This window comes from Mesoplodon mirus (assembly GCF_964341445.2).
Source record: "Mesoplodon mirus genome assembly, chromosome: 19".
Lineage (NCBI taxonomy): Eukaryota > Metazoa > Chordata > Mammalia > Artiodactyla > Ziphiidae > Mesoplodon > Mesoplodon mirus.
The window spans coordinates 6,920,806-6,940,542 of NC_138995.1; the positions used below are offsets into that span (position 1 = coordinate 6,920,806).

Below are 19,737 nucleotides of genomic sequence, written 5' to 3' on the forward strand. Positions count from 1 at the left end.
TGGGTATGGGGATGGAGGATGGATGAAATTAAAGTGGCAGAATGTTCTTAACTCTGTAATCAGAGTGATGGGTACAGGGTGGCTTAGATGCCAGCTTGTCTACTTTTGTGTATGTTTGAGATGTTCTATAATACACAGTATTTTTTTAAAGTAAATGAACTGAATATTACTATGAAAAAGACTATATATTGTTATTATGAAAAAGTCTATTAAAAAACCTAATAAAGAGAATAAAAGTAAATGAAACTCCAGTGATATAAATAAAAATTTGAAATAGATATGTGACTATGCACATATATACGTATTCATACACACACACAAAGATCAAGACCATCTTGTCTAATTCCCACAATTCTGAGAGGCAGGGTTCTCATCCCCACTTAAAGAGGAGGAAAGTGGGGCACAGAAAGGTCAAACCACCTGCCCAAGGTCACACAGCTAGTGAGAGGATGTCAGGTTTCTCACTCTAGCTCAGTTTCTCAGCCGAGGCACTAGTGACATGTGGGGTTGGGTAATTCCTTGTTGGGGGGCGGGGGGCTGACCTGTGCACCTCTGGATGTTGAGCAGCATCCCTGGCCTCTACCCACCAGATGCCAGTGGCAGCTCTGAGTTGAGTCTGCAGCCATTGCCTTGGGGCAGAACCGTCCCCTAGAAAACCACTGCCCAACACAAACTCTGACTCAGCCACCAGCTCGGAGCCCACACGCAAACATTCCGGGAGACGTCCACATGTCATTTAAGGACAGCTGTGCCACCTTATCCCCCAGAAGACCCGCAGGCTCATCCACCTTAGTCACACCCTCCACGAGTCAGGGAAGGCTTCCTGGGGGAGTGACACCAGAGGTGAACTGAGAGGAGGAGCAGAGCCAGCAGGTGAGGACACCGTCCGCCCGCCGTGCGGTGCTCTCCTTCCCTTCCTCCAGCTGGGGCCTGGGAAAGGGGCTGATGAGAGGCCAATCTGATCCCAGAGTCTAAGCCCCCGAGGCGGCACTGAGCAGGGAGACGACACCTGTTTCATGGCGGCAGGTGGTGAGAAGGTGAGCAAGCGCTGGGGCAGCCCCACCCCAGAAGCCCCTGCCCTGCTGTCCTCTCACCTGCTGCTCATGTAAGAGAAACCGCTGGAAGTCGTGCAGGTGAACTGCGGAGGCATCCGGCCGGTCGGTGTTGCTGCCCTCGGGGAAAGGGAAGGTGTTGAGAGAGGGGCATCCAACAGTCAGGAGGCGATCCCAGCCAGCAGGACGGCCACCCAGACACCCTGCCGAGTGCCCCCCACAGGGCCAGGTGCAGGCTGGCCAACAGGAAGACAAAAGTGACCCAGGTGACATCCCTGACCCAGGAGGATTCAGAGGGGCCCTGACACCAGAACCTGGGAGAACTGGGCCCTGGAATCTACACCCAGCTGCTCCCAGGTGGTCCACGTGCAAGGCAGAAGGAAGGGGGAGGGAGGCAGGGTGGGCGGGCGGGCGGGCAGGCACGGACAGGCATGGACAGCAAATGCCCGGGCAGGGCTGGATGTGGAGAGCGCCTGGGGTAGGCGATGCTGGAGAAATGACTCCAGAGTTGGCTGAGCCATCGAGGGCTCTGAAGCAGGAGCGTGGGCCAGATGAAGCCCCCAACTCTGGCGGACAGGGAGAATCATCTGGAACATGCAAGACGAGAGCCGTGAAGCGAGCAGAGGCCCGCTGCTGGGAGAGTTTTCCATTTGACACGGACCCCTTCACCCTGAATAAAGGGAGGTTCCACCTCGGCCAGCAGCTTACTGACTGATGGCCTGGTGGAGAGGATGCTCACAGCCACCAGAAAACCAGAACCTCACTGGACTGGCAACCCTGTTCGCTATGGAAAGTGTATCCGGCAGAGCAGGGCATTCCGGGGAAATCTGTACTCTTCCCTGAGCACATGCAGCGGGGGTGGAAGTGGGGGGGGTCTCTTTTGAAATACAGGAGATAAAACAAGCTTTAAGCTTTCTCTCTTTACTAAACACTCAGGGTCCAAAAGTCTGTTGTCTTTGAGTGCATTTCCAGCCTTCTTCCCTAACCAGCCTCATGGTCCAACAAGACTAATCTTTTCATTAAAATACCACATAAGAATTGGATTCATTTTATATACATTTTGGAGTCTTGGGGTTTCTGGCTTAGAATGTAACAGAAGGAACAGTTGCCAGGGCACCCTCATCAACGAGGGCTGCTTCCAAAAAGTAGGCCCAGGTCAGTGGGCCGCAAATCACACTCCAGGTGCTATTAACTCCATGACAAACATTTCTCCCAGGTAGACAGGCTTAGAGGACATAGAACACTTTATAATTAGGGGAATTAGTAAGTGCAGTAGAGGTCCTGACAAGTCCTGCAGCGCTTAGGTTTTAATAATAATATAATTATCACTATTTACGAGCCCTGCCATGCACCACAGGAAGCACTTTATATGCTTCAACTCATCTGAATTCAGTTCACTCTGCTTAGCCAGGAATTTCCCCAACTCACCTCTGGGAAAGGAGGTCCTGAAGCAAGCAGGCTTCTCTACAGAACCTTCTGGGTCACCCTCCCAACATTCCACAAGCCCTGTTGCTGTGCATGTTTATTCGTGGCACAGGCTTGGGATGGCCAGTTCCCCAACAGGGGGACCCCAGTGCCTGCCAGAGAGGTGACCTCCTGGAGTTCCGATGGCAAGGCTGGGGGGACCCACAAGGGCACCAACGCCCGGCACAACTACCCAGAACAACAACCCAGCAGAGGTGCCTCACCCCAAGATGAACACGGAGGAATCCTTTTTGAATTCGTCAAGAATCTAAAATAGAAAACAGAAGGAACACACCCATGAAACAAGAACGTTAGACAAGTCGAGCCACTTCATGCAAATAAACAGATTTTTTTGTTGTTAAAAAATTATCATTGTCATTTATGTGACTTGCAAATGTTCAAATATTTATATCTTTACACAAAAGGTGGAAGTCTTCCTCATCCCTTGCAAAGTCTTTTTTCTGAAAAGCAATCACTCGATAATTTGGCAGGTCTCCATCTAGAGTTCGTTTTATGGATATTCTTTTTTTTTTTTTTTTTGCGCGGTACACAGGCTTCTCACTGTTGTGGCCTCTCCCGTTGCGGAGCACAGGCTCCGGACGCACAGGCTCCGGACGCGCAGGCTCAGCGGCCACGGCTCACGGGCCTAGCCGCTCCGCAGCATGTGGGATCCTCCCAGACCGGGGCACGAACCCGTGTCCCCTGCATCGGCAGGCGGACTCTCAACCACTGTGCCACCAGGGAAGCCCTGGATATTCATTTAATTCTATCTTATCATATTATATTACATCTACGTCTCCCAACTTTTTGCTGTTGTTTCAAGCTTTACGTCTTATTCAGCAACCTCACATCGCCCTACCTCACTACTTTCAAAACCCACACTGTACCCCATAACATGTCTGTCTTTCAGTTTTCTGCTATTATATCCAGTCTTACAAAGAACGTTCATACATATATATATCTTTGTCCACCTGTGCCAGCATTTCCATTGGGTAGTTTCCTGGGCAGGAAAGCGCCTGGACGCGGGGTGTGTACTTTGGCAGATTCACCAAATTGCTTTCAAAACAGCTGTCCTGACCAGCATGCCCACCAGAGAACGCACACCCTTTTCTGCACCCTCACGGGTACATTTTCAATCCTTAATATTTCAATGAGCTCATTTCTAATCCTTGAATTCAAAAGAAAGAAACAAATATTGGACAGCTCTGGTCCTACACTTCATGGCCTACTGATCTCCCAACCACTGATGGAAGGATGGCGAGCTCCTCCCCCAGGAAGGCCTGGGGTCCCCCAACCCCCAGCCTCCACTCACTGGCCAGGCATTTTCCACATGCACGCGCACGCATGCATGCATGCACACACACGCCACACACACGCACACCCATACTGCATCCATTTCTGGCTAGGTAGCATCACTGAAATAATCTTCAATGAGACTGCGATTGGATAAGCATTTGAGTAATTCAGGGCACAAATGGAAATGTAGCCCCTGGCAGGTTACAAACGCTAATGATATAAAACAACTCCTGCTCTAGATTCCCCAAGTCCTCTTGCCAAACTGCTTGCACTCCAGGATGACGTGGAAACTCTATGTTCTAGAAAAGGTATCCACAGGCCCCTGGGAAGAATCAGGAGATCTGCATAAGTCTGTGCAAATATGGTTTTTTTTTTTTTCTCGAAAGATGATCCATAGCTTTAGTGAGCATCTCAAAGAAGTAGGTCACCAAAAAAGATCAGAAGTCACTCTTTTAGAATGCCTTAGAAGTACTTCCTTTCATTTATGTGTCATTTACAGCATGGCTATTTATTTTAAAAAGAAAAGGGATTTTAGGCAGTGCCAGCAGTTTGTTCTCTGGAGTCATGTGGCCCTTAGATCACTGGGTCCATCTGGTGCTTAAGGCCGGATCCTTTCCAAACCCAAATCCCGAAACTGGTTTCCCTACATCTGGAGAAAGGCCATCTGTGACCCCCCCTTCAACTGTCCACTCCACGCGGCCCTTACTTAAAGCCAGCCCCATCCTTGCCTTGCCTTGCAATGATGTCCAGCAAAAGCTGCACCCCATGTCAGCTACATGAGGAGCTGGGATGAAGGAGGAGGTGCCTCTACTGTGGAGATGCTCCAGAGCCAGGAAAGACCGGGAGCAACACCTCAGCTTCCCCACTCCTCTGCCTGCAATCTCCTGTCACCCCATTTGCTGAACCCCCTGAAGGCAGAGGTGCCTGGGAACTTGTTTGTAAGAATCAGCCCCTCGGGGTACAGAGCAGGGCAGAGAATGGACTAAAATTGAAGAGGCAAATATGACCAGCCCAGGGCTCACCACTCAGGTAGCACACATGGAAGCAAACCCAGTTCTCTCAGAATTCAAAGGCCAAGCTGCCTGAGGATATGTTAGGAGATGGGCAGGATGCACTGGGGGGCAGGGGTCATGGGAAGTGGGAGAGAGGAAGCAAGACGATTCCTGGGCTCTCCCAATGGGGCGGCCATGTATGGGTTCACGGCAATGGAGGTGGGGGGTGGTGCTGAGTATCATGCCGCCTCTTCTGGACGTTCTAGTGTGAGATGCGAGGCAAGCTGGCAGTCAGGAGAGTCTGGCATTCAGGGGAGACGTGGGGGCCGGAGACATATGTTTCTGGGAGTAATCAGCATAAGATGCTATTTGAAGCCGGGGGACCAGACAGGATCACACCAAGAGTAAACAGGTAAGACAACAGCTCTGTGGACTGAGTTTTGGGTAGGGATGTACAAAAAACAGCAATAGCATGGTGGGTCTTTTCCTGAAAGCAGCTGGGAGGCCATTCTGGGGCTGCAGCGGGTACTGGGTGTTTCTCCGCCTGGGTGCCAGCATAACTGCAGGGAAAGCTGTCCCTCACCATCTCTGGCCACAGATGCTTGAGGACACGCCAGTGCGTGTGAGCAGGGGGCTGGCTGAGGAGCTGACGGGCACTGGATGGTCCCCCGTGGGGTCCACTCAAGACTCTTGGGGACCAGCGGGTTGGTAGGGCAGAGGGTAGTCACGAGCTCCCTCTGGCAGCAACCAGTTTAACAACTGGTATCAGCACTTGCCAGCTAAGCACCGGCCTCACCTGGGTCATGCCAACCATGAGACACCAAGAAACTGAAGACCCAGCCAAGGAGGTTGAGAGCCAGCAGAAGGTGAGGTACGAGAAGAAGGAAGACAGTGCAGCATCCAAAAGCCAAGTGACAATATCAAGGAGAGAGTGGCCAACTGTCACGTGGGTCACATGCCACAGAGCGAACAAAACAAAGACCAGAGGATGGACCACTGTACTTGTCAAGGCGGAGGTCAATGGTGATGACAAGGTGAACTGCTGTGGGGTAAGAGGCATGGAAACACCACTGGAATGGGCTCCAGAGGTGGAGGGAGGGAAGGAAGTGCAGACGGCGGTATAGACGGCACTCTTGGAATAGGTCACTCTACAGGGTCAGAGAAATGGGGCGGCAGCCAGAAGGGGGAGGTGTGTCAGGAGGATGTTCTAAAGATGGAAGAATGTGCAGCATGTGTTATGCGTAGAACTGCGTCCCCCAAAAGTCATGTCCAGGTCCTAACACCACCTGTGAATGCAGCCTTATTTGGAAACAGGGTCTTTGAAGATGCCATCAAGGTAAGTTGAGGTCATGCTAGATTAGGGTGGCCCTAAATCCAATGAATGGAGTCCTAACAAAGAGGGAGATTTGCAGACACACACACACAGAGACAGTGCCCATGGGATGATGGAGGCAGAGACTGGAGAGGTGCGTCTACAAGGTAAGGAGCACCCAGGATCGCCAGCAAATGGCAGAGGCTGGAGAGGGGCAAGGAACAGATCATCCCCTAGAGCCATCAGAGGGGAGTGGCTCTGCCCACACCTGGCTTCAGACTTAATCTCTAGAACTGTGAGAGAATGAAGTTCTGCTCTTTTAAGCCACTCAGTTGTGGGTCCTTTGTTACGGCTGCCCTGGGAAACGGACAGGGCGTGCTTGCGAGCTGATGCAGGGCAGCACCGACCTCAGTCACTCCTTGGGCCAATCCTATTAGGAAAGCAGTAAAATAAACCCTGTTTCAGAAGCAAGAAATGGGCTCAGGGAGCACACATAATGGTTCCAAGGTTATATACGGAGAACGTCAAGGGGGCAGAATTTCAACCCAGGTCCACCCTGGTCAATCGCCACTGCCCCACACAGTATGTGCAAAGGCACATAATATAAATAACAACATCCTAGCAACGAGGGCAGAATGCTCTAGATACTATGAGCACACAGGGGAGGCAGCAATTAATTTATCTTCGCATTACCGTGTACGGTTACATGGCCAAATCCTGCCAAGCCAGGGCATTCAGCCCTCTGTGACTCTGGGCAACACTTCTGACGCCCTACGACCCCGATAAAAGCTCAATAAGGTCAGGGTGACGTCTGTTTAGTTGACCACTGTGCCTTCTTGAGTCACCCATTTATTGAATGGATGACTAAAATAATAAATTAATTTCTCTGGGGAAAAGTAAAAGGCTACAGGGAAACTCAATTAAATTAAAATTAAGTTAAATTAAAAGGCTACAGGGAGGGCTTCCCTGGTGGCACAGTGGTTAGGAGTCCGCCTGCCAATGCAGGGGACACGGGTTCGGGCCCTGGCCCGGGCAGATCCCATATGCCGCGGAGCAACTAAGCCCGTGCACCACAACTACTGAGCCCGCGCACCGTGCTCCGCAATAAGAGAAGCCACTGCAAGGAGAAGCCCGCGCACCGCAACGAAGACCCAACGCAGCCAAAAATAAAAATACATAAAATAAATTTAAAAAAAAAAGGCTACAGGGAAAAGTAACCTATGACTTTTGGTCCTCAGGAGAAGAGGAGGTTACCAGCTAGACAAGGGAAGGGGCCACGCCAAAGGAAGGGGACAGAAATGACGGCCCAGAGGCCCCGAGGTCCACCAAAGGTCAGGGACTTGCATCTTCCCACGTCGCTGTGGGTGATCACATCCTCTGGGGCTGCAACTTGCCCAACACACTCTCTGTGCTTTGCGGGTCATGTGAAGCGGCCATGGGGACAAACCGCAGTGATAGGAAAGCGAACCAGATTCACGGCTAACTTCTGCACTGTGGACCCTTCTCTCCCCTGACCACTGATCAGGACAGCCTGTGATATTCCCTAGACTCCTCCACCAACATAGGACAGAATGTTAGTTGCTCTCCTCCCACACGCTCACACCCATGGAAAATCTGGAAGAGTAAACATCCAACTTCTTATTGAATGTATAATGGTAGGTATAATCATGGGTGGGCTTGCAGGTATTTTAATTTCCTTTTTATTTTATAATGCACTTTCCACTTTTACGGACTGCATATGCATTACTTTGCTTGTAGTACAATGTATCCAGATATCAGAAACAAACTTCCTGTCGAGGGCTGCCTCATCTTCTGTTTCAGTACATGAGATATCAAAGGACATGCTGGGAAATCCACTGACTGTGACCAAGATGGTCTTTTATTTTTAATTTATTTTATTGAAGATTACAATGCTGTGTTAACTTCTGCCATACAGCAAAGTGATTCAGTTATACACATATATCTATCTAGATATCTATATATTCTTTTCCATATGGTTTGTCACAGGATATTGAATATAGTTCCCTGTGCTGTACAGTGGGACCTCGTTGGCTGTCCATTCTCTATATAACAGTTTGCATCTACTAATCCCAAACTCCCAATCCATCCCTCCCCCACTCCCCCTCCCCTCCCCCTTGGCAACCACGAGTTTGTTCTCTACGCCTGTGGGTCTGTTTCTGTTTCGTACATAACTTCAGTTGTTCCATATTTTAGATTCCACATATAACTGATATATATTTGTCTTTCTCTTTCTGACTTACTTCACTGAGTGTAATAGTCTCGAGGTCCATCCACGTTGCTACAAATGGCATTATTTCATTCTTTTTTCATGGCTGAGTAATATTCCATTGTATATATGTACCACATCTTCTTCATCTGTTCCTCTGTTGATGGACATTTAGGTTGCTTCCATGTCCCAGATGTTGTTTTAGAAACAGGACAGAGAGCAGGAGCACCAGCGGCCAGCTGCCCTCACCTCCTCCCAGGGGGATTCTGCCTCGTAAAGACAGGCTGACAGTGACAGCAGATATCACGCTCTGAGGGCAGCTTTGCATGCCAGACCCTCTGCTGGGTGACTGAGACCTTCCAGTTCTTTTTTTTTCTACCAGTTCTTTTAATCTTCACAACAACCATCTAGGATAGCTACCGTCACCTCATGACGGTCAGGAAATTTAACACTGCTCCTAGCCAAAAGCAATGCTAAAGGAAAATCAGTGCCACCTTAAATTATAGCAGAGTTGTTTCCTACTTTAACAGGCAAACAAGCAACAGAAATCACCTATATTCAGACCCCAGTGGGATAGATAGTAATGGGATGGCAGAGAGCTGTGTGTGTTTATGTTCCCTGGCACCTTGCAAGGCTGGGAAGGCATTTGTTCTTTCAACTGCACTGGACATAATTTGTGAGCCGTTTACTAATCAGTAAACGCTGGAGCCACTGGAGAGCGACTCAGACTTGGGTTCATGGGAACCCATGGTGGACAGACGGCCCCAGGATCTCCACCTCCTGGTATTCAGACCCTTGCCTTATCCCTGTAACTTGCAAAGGTAATGGATGTACACACTTATGTGCATATGATTACATGATGATGTTTTTATATGCTTGGAGAACCTGTCTTGCTGGCTTTGAGGAAACAAACAGCCATGCAGGGAGCCCCACACATGGAGAAGCCGTGGGCAGCGACTAGGAGCTGCAGGCGGCCAACAAGAAGCTGGAGCCCTCAGTCCTACAACTGCAAGGAACTGAATGCTGCTATCCCCACATGAGCACGGAAGCCGATCTTTTCCCATCTGAGCCTCAGATGAGACCACAGCCTCAGTGGAAATCTTAAATGCAGCTTTTTGTGAAACCCCAAAGCAGAGAATCCAGCTAAGGCACACCTGGATGCCTGAGCCCCAGAAACTGAGAGAGCAAACGTGCATCGTGGTAATACTGTTATGTACATGCCAGCAATACAGAACTCATACACATAATACGTAAGCAATACATAAGTAATACAGAACCCTAACGCATTTCCAAACTAATCTACTAGAGGGTACCAAGAATAGAGCATGTGAAACGGCAGGGGGTAAAAACAGATGAATCAACAGTAACCCAACCACCTAATCCCATGGGGTTGAAACTCCAGTCCTGGGCCGAGAGCAAGAGTGATATTAGTCAACCATCTTCACTTATAATCAGGGCCTGTAAATGCCAGACCCCCAGCCTCCAGTAACCCAAGGGGGGACTTCACAGGTTTGCTGGGGAGGCAGCAAAGTAGCAGTGATGAAGCTGGGTATTAGATTCAAATATTTAAGGAAGAAAAAACACAATGTCTTAGGTTTGCTTCAAAACCATCTGAGAAGAGGGAGGTGGGTAAGGGCATAGATGAAATAAGATGACCATGAGTTGACCATTGCTGAAAACTGGCTGCCAGGTGCTTGGGGGTTTGTTATACTATTATCTCTGCTTGTCTCTGTTTGACTTTTCCCTTAATACCAAAGTTTAAAAAATTAAAAAGAAGTATCAGTGGGTGGGCAGTGAAGCTGAGCACAGGAGAACGCAAATTCTAGCTCTGCAGCTTACTCACCTCATGACCTCCAGCAAGTAACCGGCGTGTCAGCAAGTTCATCCCCAAGATGAGGATAATAGCAGTACCTCTCCCACAGGGTTGCCAGGAGAATTAAATGTATGTAAGACATATAGCACAGCGCCCAGCACAGAGTTCACACTTAGGAAATGTTAGCTCTGATCTTTATTCACAATACTGTTATGACAGCCTAGTTAGAAGTATATCCCCCCACAGGGGGACACACATGGAATTAAATTTCTTATCTTCCTGCTGCTGCCAAACTTTTGGAAGCTTTGAGGCTTCACAGCAGCAACGTAAGCGAGTGGTTAGACACAAGGAGGGACTGGCAACTTCAAGTTGGAAACCTATAGCTACTGATAAGCAGGACCCCACTCCCTGCATTTAGCTCTGGGCATCATCAATCACCATGAATGGCCCTGTCTCCCCAAGGAGCCCAAGAAAGCCAGCTGCGCCCCTAACAGCACAGAGGAAATGCTTTTCTCTGCCCTGAGCTTCCAGTGAGGAGCTCAGTAAGTAAATGATATGCTGACAGGGGAGAAGCATTTATCTACACAAGAGCACTGAGGCTTCTCAAGTTGGCCAGTAACTATCTATAGAGCCTGGGGCTTTGTTATTCAAATTCCAAGTCACTGAATTAAAATATGCAGTGGCCGGACTGGACAGTTACACCCTCCAGTGATGGAGAGGCTGCTGACCCAGAAGGTCTTAGGGACTGGGTAGGTGACATAAATTAGCAGAGAGAGCTGGATGGGGGGTTGGGGGAAGGGCTGGGGCAATCCAGAGAAAGCAGGCTTCCCCCCACCGCGCAGAGGCTGCCACATAGAGCCACATCTCGATTTTTCTTTTCCCAAGAGAAGTGAAAAATCTGGATCTTACTAAGAAATCTCCCAAGTTTTAAATGTAGGCAATTCATTTTAAAAACATTTAAACCATTAGGCCAAGTACAACTGAATGCTGGCTGAATGTGGCATTCTGGCCACCAGGGTAACCTCTGGTACGTACAGATGTTTTTCCCCAAAACTGGGCCATCTAGGGTACCCCCGGAGGACTCAGGGATTCCACAGAAACCTGACTCAAATTTCTTTCCCTTCCTTCTCTCTCTCAAACACACATACATGAGCTTTAGAAAGAACCACAATGAAAAGTGCTCTTATGTGGAATTTTATCACGGTGGAGACCACCAGTGGTGGGTAACCTGTACTGGCAGATGCAACAGCTTTTCTGGGAACCTTGCTCCCAAGCTTCACCTGCTCTCTGCCTGATGAGACAGTATCTTGAAATTTCCAGACAAACGATTATAAAACCTGTTTTTTGCAACTACTTATCTTGAGTGAATCAAGTTTTTCTCAGTCTTGGTCAACTGCCTAAGACAGCAATTGTCATTATTCTGGATTTCATTTATATACTATCATCACAACATTGTCATTGCTCTCAAGAATTGATTATGAATGAAAGATACAGATTTTAACATAAAAAGTGTTCTGATCAGCTTTTATGTAGCAGAGTATTCTTAATTAAGGTTTCGTACAAAAAAGGGGAGCGGGGTTAGATAGCTTTAAAGTTGTATAACCAATGACCTGATTTAATACCTTCATTTTACAGAGGAGGCTGAGTGACGGGGGGAAAGATGGCTTTCCCCAAAATCACTTGGTCAGTGACAGGTCAAGTTGGGGCTGGAATCCAGGTCTTTCAACCTCCAAAGCCTACGATCTTTCTACTCTATTTGGCAAACCAAGAACTAATTATCACTTGTGAGAAAAAGTGAACACACTGCAACTGAATCTTTTACTCTATGAAATAATGTATTTTTCCCCAATCTAGGCAGACAAGAAATGCTTCTCCCATTTCTCTACCTCAGATACGTCCGAAGTCCCAAGGCCAGTGGTCACCTATCAAGAGGCCTCACCCTGCGGCCAGCCGTCTTTCACACTCATCACTTTAAAATGCCTGCACTCTTGACCTCCAGTCCCTCGTCAGTCCTCCCCAGCGCCCGGTGGGGCAGGAATCATAGCCCCGATTGCACGGATGAGAAGACCGAGGCTGGGAGTGGTCAGTGACTGGCCCAAGATCACGCACAGCCAAAGAAAGCAGATCCGTCTTGCTGCAAGTCCTACCCACTCTCTGCTTCCTCGCGGCTCTGCTCTGGACCCACCTCAGCCCCCTGCAAAGGCCTTTTCCAACAGTAACAGCAGTAACCACCCACCAGGCATGCTGCTCCCTGCATTGAATTGAATGCCTCCCTTTTTAAGCCTTATGCTTTATGGGACATTTTTTTTTTTTATTGCAAAAGTAACGTGCTACTTGGAACAAGTTGAAAACGGAGTGGTGCAAAGACAAATTTAGTTCTCCCTCCTGAGCATCTTTCCAAATCCCTCCAGGACATACACAAAATCAGCATTAAATGTGAGGGGCTTCCCTGGTGGCGCAGTGGTTGAGAATCCGCCTGCCAATGCAGGGGACACGGGCTCGAGCTCTGGTCCGGGAAGATCCCACATGCCGCGGAGTAACTAAACCCGTGCACGACAACTACTAAGCCTGTGCTCTAGAGCCCGCGAGCCACAACTACTGAGCCTGCGCTCTAGGGCCCACCTGCCACAACTACCAAGCCCGCGTGCCTAGAACCTATGCTCCGCAACAAGAGAAGCCACTGCAATGAGAAGCCCGCTCACTGCAACAAAGAGTAGCCCCCTCTCGCCGCAACTAGAGAAAGCCCACATGCAGCAACAAAGACCCAACACAGCCAAAAATAAATAAATAAATAAAATAAATTTAAACCACAGTAATCTATTAAAAAAAACATTAAATGTGAGGTGTGTATACTCTTCCATACCTTCTCCTTGTTCATAAAAACACTCACAAACATATATAGGAGGAGTACTGTTTGTTACCAAAAAATCAGACCTAGCTCCTTGAATAATCTGCAGCTGGTTTTCCTCACAAAATACCATGAACATCCCTCCAGATGGACAGAAACACAACGGACTCAGGCTTCTTAATCAGCTGCACAGTGTCGCACAGTATGGATGGACCGTAACTTACCCAGCTTTTGCTCTACTGAGAGGCATTCAGATGGCTCCCAAGTATTTTGCCAGCATAAGTAATGCTGCAATAAACAATCTAGTGATACACTCTTAGGTCTCAGTGCTTTCATTTCTCTAAAACAGAGCCCCCAAAATGCCACTGTCAGGCCAAAATGTATGCACATCTTAATTTAATTTTAAAATAGCATATTATCTATTTTTTAATAAATTTATTTATTTTAACTTATTTTTGGCTGCGTTGGGTCTTCACTGCTGCCCACGGGCTTTCTCTAGTTGCGGTGAGCGGGGGCTAGTCTTCGTTTTGGTGCGCAGGCTTCTCACTGCGGTGGCTTCTCTTGTTGCGGAGCACAGGCTCTAGGTGCGCGGGCTTCAGTAGTTGTGGCACGCGGGCTCAGCAGTTGTGGCTCGCGGGCTCCAGAACACAGGCTCAGTAGTTGTGGCGCACGGGCTTAGTTGTTCCGTGGCATGTGCAATCTTCCCGGACCAGGGCTCGAACCTGTGTCCCCTGCATTGGCAGGTGGGTTCTTAACCACTGCACCACCAGGGAAGTCCCAATAGCATATTATCTTAATGGAAAAACAAACTCTCATTAACAAGGAATAAAAGTATAAAAAGAACAACACACAAAAATCTCTCAACCCAGAGACAAGTTACCATTAATAATTTGGTAAATTTCCTTCCAGAACAAGATGACAGAGTTAGTAGAACCTTTCTTACTTTAATAGGCTCAGACTAAATTCCAAGCAGACTGACGGCCACTCATATTCCCACCGTGAAGGTATGAGAGCACCATTTCCCCACACTGTCCCCATAGCTCTATAACATTTAAAACTTTTGCCGAGGCTTCCCTGGTGGCACAGTGGTTGAGAATCTGCCTGCTAATGCAGGGGACACGGGTTCGAGCCCTGGTTTGGGAAGATCCCACATGCCGTGGAGCAGCTAGGCCCGTGAGCCACACTACTGAGCCTGCGCGTCTGGAGCCTGTGCTCTGCAACAAGAGGCCGCGATAGTGAGAGGCCCGCGCACCGCGATGAAGAGTGGCCCCCACTTGCCACAACTAGAGAAAGCCCTCGCACAGAAACGAAGACCCAACACAGCAAAATTAATTAATTAATTAATTAACTCCTACCCCCAACATCTTCTTTAAAAAAAAAAAAAAAACTTTTGCCAATCTAATAGATGAAAATATGATGTCACTGCCATTCCCACTTGATATTTCCTTGACTAGAAGGGAGACAGAACACTTCTCATGGGTCTCTTAGGAACATGCCGGACTTCGAAACACAGGGGAAACAAAAATATCATTCGATCATTTGCTCAAGAATCATCTTACCCATGCAGATGGCCGACAGGCACAAGAAAAGATGCTCAACATCACTAATCATCAGGGAAATGTAAATCCAAACCACAGTGAGATACCACCTCAGACTCATCAGAGTGGCCATCATCAAAAAGAACACAAATAACAAACGCTGGGGAGGGTGTGGAGAAAAGGAAACCCTCCTACACTGTTGATGGGAATATAAACTGATGCAGCCACTGTGGAAAACAGTATGGAGGTTTCTCAGAAAACTAAAAATAGAGTTACCATATGACCCAGCACGTCCACTCCTGGGTATATATCCGAAAGAAACAAAAGCACTAATTCGAAAAGATACATGCACCCCAATGTTCATAGCAGCATGATTAATAACTGTCAAGATACAGAAGCAACCTAAGTGTCCATCAGCAGATGAATGGATAAAGAAGATGGGATATATATACACACACACACACACACACACACACACACACACACACAGTGGAATACTACTCAGCCATAAACAAGAATGAAATAATTACCATTTGCAACAACACGGATGGACTTGGAGGGTATCATGCTAAGTGAAATAAGTCAGACAGAGAAAGACAAATACTGTATGATATCACTTACATGTGGAATCTAAAAAATACAACAAACTAGTGAATATAACAAAAAAAGAAACAGACCCACAGATAGAGAGAACAAATTAGTGGTTACCAGTAGGGAGAGGGAAGGGAGGAGGGGCAGTATAGGGGTAGGGGATTAAGAGGTACAAACTATTACATATAAAATAAGCTACAAGCATATACTGTACAACACAGGGACTATAACCCATATTCTATAATAACTATAAATGGAGTATAACCTTTAAAAATTATGAATCACTATATTGTACACCTGTAACTCATATAATATTGTACACCAACTATACTTCAATTTTGAAAAGTAAGGTAAAATAAGACTATCAAAACCTTCAAAAAGTGAATGGGAAAAAAAGAATCATCTTACCAATTTTTGCTGTTCAAACATAAGTTTTTTATAGAAGAGATGGAACTGTTCAAAGCTGAGTTCATCTTTGTGTGCGCCTATTTCCTGTAAATATAAAAAACAAGTGACCGCACGATTTTTCTTGTCCACCACAAGAATGCCTCTTCCCTGTTCACAGAAATACCATGGCTCTGCTACAACACTGGTTAAAATCAAACTTGCATTCCTCTGAACCCAACTGTCCACAAGTTTCCTAATTTATCTGCCTGGAGAACATACCCACCAGGGATCCCTGGAAAGATCCTTCCCTTGACTCTGCAAAAGGGAAGGATCTTAGCCAGAATTCCAAGAGCCATAACGCAGAACTCCTCCTTTTGGGGGCAGAAGACACTTTCAAATCTAGACATATTTATAGGGTGTGTACAGATAGGTCATTTTTAAAAGCATAAGAAAATGAACCGAGCCTTTAGAATTAACAGAGCTCAACTCCAGTCAAGGTCTGCCCCCTGAATGGCTTAACAGCTTCGGGCAAATCACTTGACCCTCTCAGACCCTCCGTTTCTTCATCTGTAAAATGGGAGAACCACCATTACCCTCCTTGGACTTCCTTGAAACCAAACCAGATAACATCCACGTAGCACCTGCTTGGTAAAGGCTTGATAAAGAACAAAATTCCAACTACGTGGTGGTCAGTGGTAAATGCCTCTCCCATCTCTCTTCCGTCAGTCCCCACCGTTCTCTGGCTTTGCCTTCTTGGACTAGTTCGAAGGATGGGGGCGGGCCAAAAGACGGCTTGATAAGCCATAAAGTGGGTGAACTGTTCCGGGAGCTCACTGGTGTAAAAATGAATGGGCTTCTTCCGCTGAGGAATCCTGTGACATGCCCCTGTGAGGCCACCAACTGGGGCTACTGGGATAGAGTGTTGTTGGGTTCCTTGAAGAGAGTCAATCTCTCTCTGAAGGCCAGAAAGAATGCCTATGGATCACCTCCATCCTTACACCCTTCAGAAGAGCCCCACCTGACCTACGCTACCCCATCACTCACGGAATGACCCACCCTAGGTCTACCAACGGCTTAATTACACAAGAACATAAACAAATTAAATGATGGGCGGAAGGAGGGATGGAGGGGCGGGAGGAGGGGCAGGAGGAAGGAACAGTGGATGAAGGGAGGGGTGCGAGGAGAGGGGGAGGGCAGAGAAGAGCCACCTCTGACAACTATGCTATCAGGACTTGAATACAAAATGCCAAGTCCTTGGCAACCTACATAAGGAATCTTGCCTAATATATTCCAGAAGAAACACGTGTTCATATTATTAAAAGGAAAACAGGCTGTGGGGTAGCGAGGGAAAGGGAGAGCTGGACTGGCGGAAACGTCCCAAGTCAAGCAGCTCGGTGAACATGGTCTTCGTGGATGACGTCCTCTGCCATGACTGAGGACACAGGCTTAAGATCTTCACACAATCCCTCTGTCCGGACTAAGATGGATGAATCTGGAGGCGGGGGACTTCCTTGGGCACCATTCAATGGAGCTCAAAGGCATGTAGTGGCTTCATGGGAAAGGCACATGTAGCCCTGGGTTCACAAAGTCGCCAGGCTGAGAAACAAGACTTACCACGAACTTATCTTTGAGGAACTTGGCGCTGCTCACTTTGAAGTTGACCAGGGGCAAGATGGTCTTCAACTCTCGGAGGCTAATGCTGCAAAAGAGGGGAACCCCAGCCCCATCAGCCTTGAGGGGTGTCACGAGTGGAGGATCTGGCTGCTCCCGTCAGCTCCCATCTCTACGAGAAGACCTGCCAACAGCTGTTAGTGAGCACTAACTGGGAACAGAGACTCTGGGATCAAGACACCCGATGTGCAAAGGCTGGTCTCCACCCTTCAGGGATGGCCGTGGACACGGATCACGTTGGAGATTCGCAGTGTGGGCAGAAATGGTGTTGGATGACCTCGGCAGATATGAAATGTCACAGTGGTTCCAGCCAAGAGGAGGTCACTGAAGGCCAGAGGCAGGCAGGGGAAGGAGCCAACCTTCTCTGAACACCTACTATGTGCCAGGCTACCCCGGGGATCTCCAGGCAATGACGTCACCTCGCCCCTCGCTACGCTTGACCCCCCACACAGTATGCATTCTCGAACCCCAAGGTTCAGAACAGGCAACGGGGATGGGGGCAGGGTATGCGGCTCGAGGTCGGAGCTGGTCTGACGACCTGAGGAGGTGGGCTCCATTATCACTCCATGCAGCAGGTGAAGAAACCGAGGCTCAGAGACGTCGGGTGCTGGCATGCAGTGGAGGCGGACTCCAGTGCAGCCTGCCTCTGGGTCTGCCTGTAACCACTGCATTTGAAGCCTCTCAGGGAATGCCACGAACAGTGATGGAGGGTGGCGGGTCAAGGGCATGAGATCCAGACCCTCGTGGCTGCACAGCCAAGCGTCCGGCAGAGCGAGAGAGGGTGGTCTGGGCGGCCTCTGGTGTGGCCACAGAAAACTGTTCTGCCTTCTTGGAGACGTCAGACTAGAAAGGGGTTGTGCGGGGCCAGGAAGGAAGTCTGCCCGGGCTGTGGGCAGAAACGGCCCAGCTTCCGCCACACTGTCTACTCGGCCTCTGCCAGCACGCCCGGGAGGAAGCAGCAGGCCACACTCGGCAGCTGCCCCGGGAGACCGCCAAGAGGACTCCTGGCCACCCCAGTGTCCCCACCTCCAGCATCCCTGTCTCTCATCTAACAGCCTCCCTAACATGGGAGACCTTTATGGGCCACGTGTTCCCCACCTCCCGCCACTCCTGGGGCCGGCACCCAGGGCTTTCCCAGAGAGACGGTGAGGGCAGCACAAAGCCCCTGGCAGGCCCGGCGGGGCTGGCCGCGCAAGGAAGCGAGCAGGCTGGCTGAGACCCCCTTTCGGACCCTGCCCCCGGGGTGTCCACGAAGAGCTTGGCCAGGGCAGGATGAAGGGAGAGGAGCGGCGGGGGATGGAGCTATAAAACGAGGCAGGGAGAGGGTGTGGCCAAGCTGGTAGCCAAGGGGGCTCATCCAGGACCAAGGAAAAGGTCACTGTCCCCTGGGGAACCCAGAACTTCCAGGCAGAAACGGGGCCAAGAAACCTTCCCACAACCAGGAACAAAGGGACTGGGGAGCTGGGAGCCAGTGCAGCTGCCGGTGGGCCAGTGGAGCAAACACAGGGCCCAGGGGCACGAGAATCTGAGCACTGGGGCATCTGAGCCCACCGGCGCCAAAGGTCCCGCCTTACAGTGGAGCAACTGAGCCCCCAGGTAAAGGTGGGGGCCAAAGAGCTTCTTTGGACTCCCGTGCAGGGACTAGCCACTCCACTACCCTACCTGCACCTCACCCTCACTCCCCGCTCTGGGCATGTGGACCAGGACTGGCCCATGGAGCTGCCGGTGGGTAGGAAGCCAGCAGCTCCCAACTTCACCCCTCTCCCTGTCCAGGATTTGTCATCAGATCTCAGCCAAGATCATGGTGTGCCCTCTGGCCGTAACTCAGGACAGCTCTGCAGGGCCTCCCCGGAGCTCCCCACGGGCCGGCTGAGGCCGTGACTGTGACTGCATCTCAATCCAGCTGCCTTCACAGGTGTGGACATGCACACACTCCCCATAAGCTTCCTGCACACAAACCCCCATCTCAGATTCTGTTTCCTGCAGGCTCAGCCTGTGATGGTGCGTTAGGGAACCAGGGCAATCCCTTTGGGGAGGGATGGCAGGAACTACCCCCTCCCCACGGGCACTTAACAATCATGTCAGCGTCCCTCCTCAGCTTGGCATGGTCCCAGATCCTACAACACTGCACCCTGGGGCAGCCTTTACCAAACAACTGAGGTTGGCAGCCCCAGGAAACTTACCTGCCACCCTGAGGCTGGTAACCAACACCTCCACCACCCCTGGCTTCTTGTAATAGTAATAAACATTCATTAGTGTTTACCGTCAGCCAGGCACTGGCCAAGCACTCATCACAAAGGAACCCACTGAATCTTCAAACCAATCCCAGGAGGTAGGAACTATGATCTCTCTTACAGATTAGGAAACTAAGGCACAGAGAAGTTAAGTAACTTACCCAAACTCATACAACCAGTAAGTGTTAGTGCTGAGATTCAAACCTCAGCGCTGCCCAATAGAAGTTTCTAGGATGACGGAAACGTTCTGTATCAGGGCTGTCCAATGTGGCTAGGGTGACCAAGGAACTGAATTTTTAAATTTTTATTTAA

At 49.2% G+C, this 19,737-nt stretch overlaps 1 protein-coding gene across 1 annotated transcript in view; it reads right to left on the reverse strand.

Annotated features, from left to right (window-relative positions):
* The window catches only part of PLCG2 (phospholipase C gamma 2), a 150,225-nt gene that overhangs the window by 66,042 nt on the left and 64,446 nt on the right, over positions 1–19,737 (reverse strand). Inside the window, exons 5-8 of the mRNA XM_082605758.1 lie at positions 17,135–17,219; positions 15,542–15,625; positions 2,741–2,784; positions 1,095–1,167 (exon numbers count right to left, since the gene is read on the reverse strand). Of these exons, the coding sequence (XP_082461884.1) occupies positions 1,095–1,167; positions 2,741–2,784; positions 15,542–15,625; positions 17,135–17,219 (286 nt within the window). The remainder of the gene's footprint in view (positions 1–1,094; positions 1,168–2,740; positions 2,785–15,541; positions 15,626–17,134; positions 17,220–19,737) is intronic.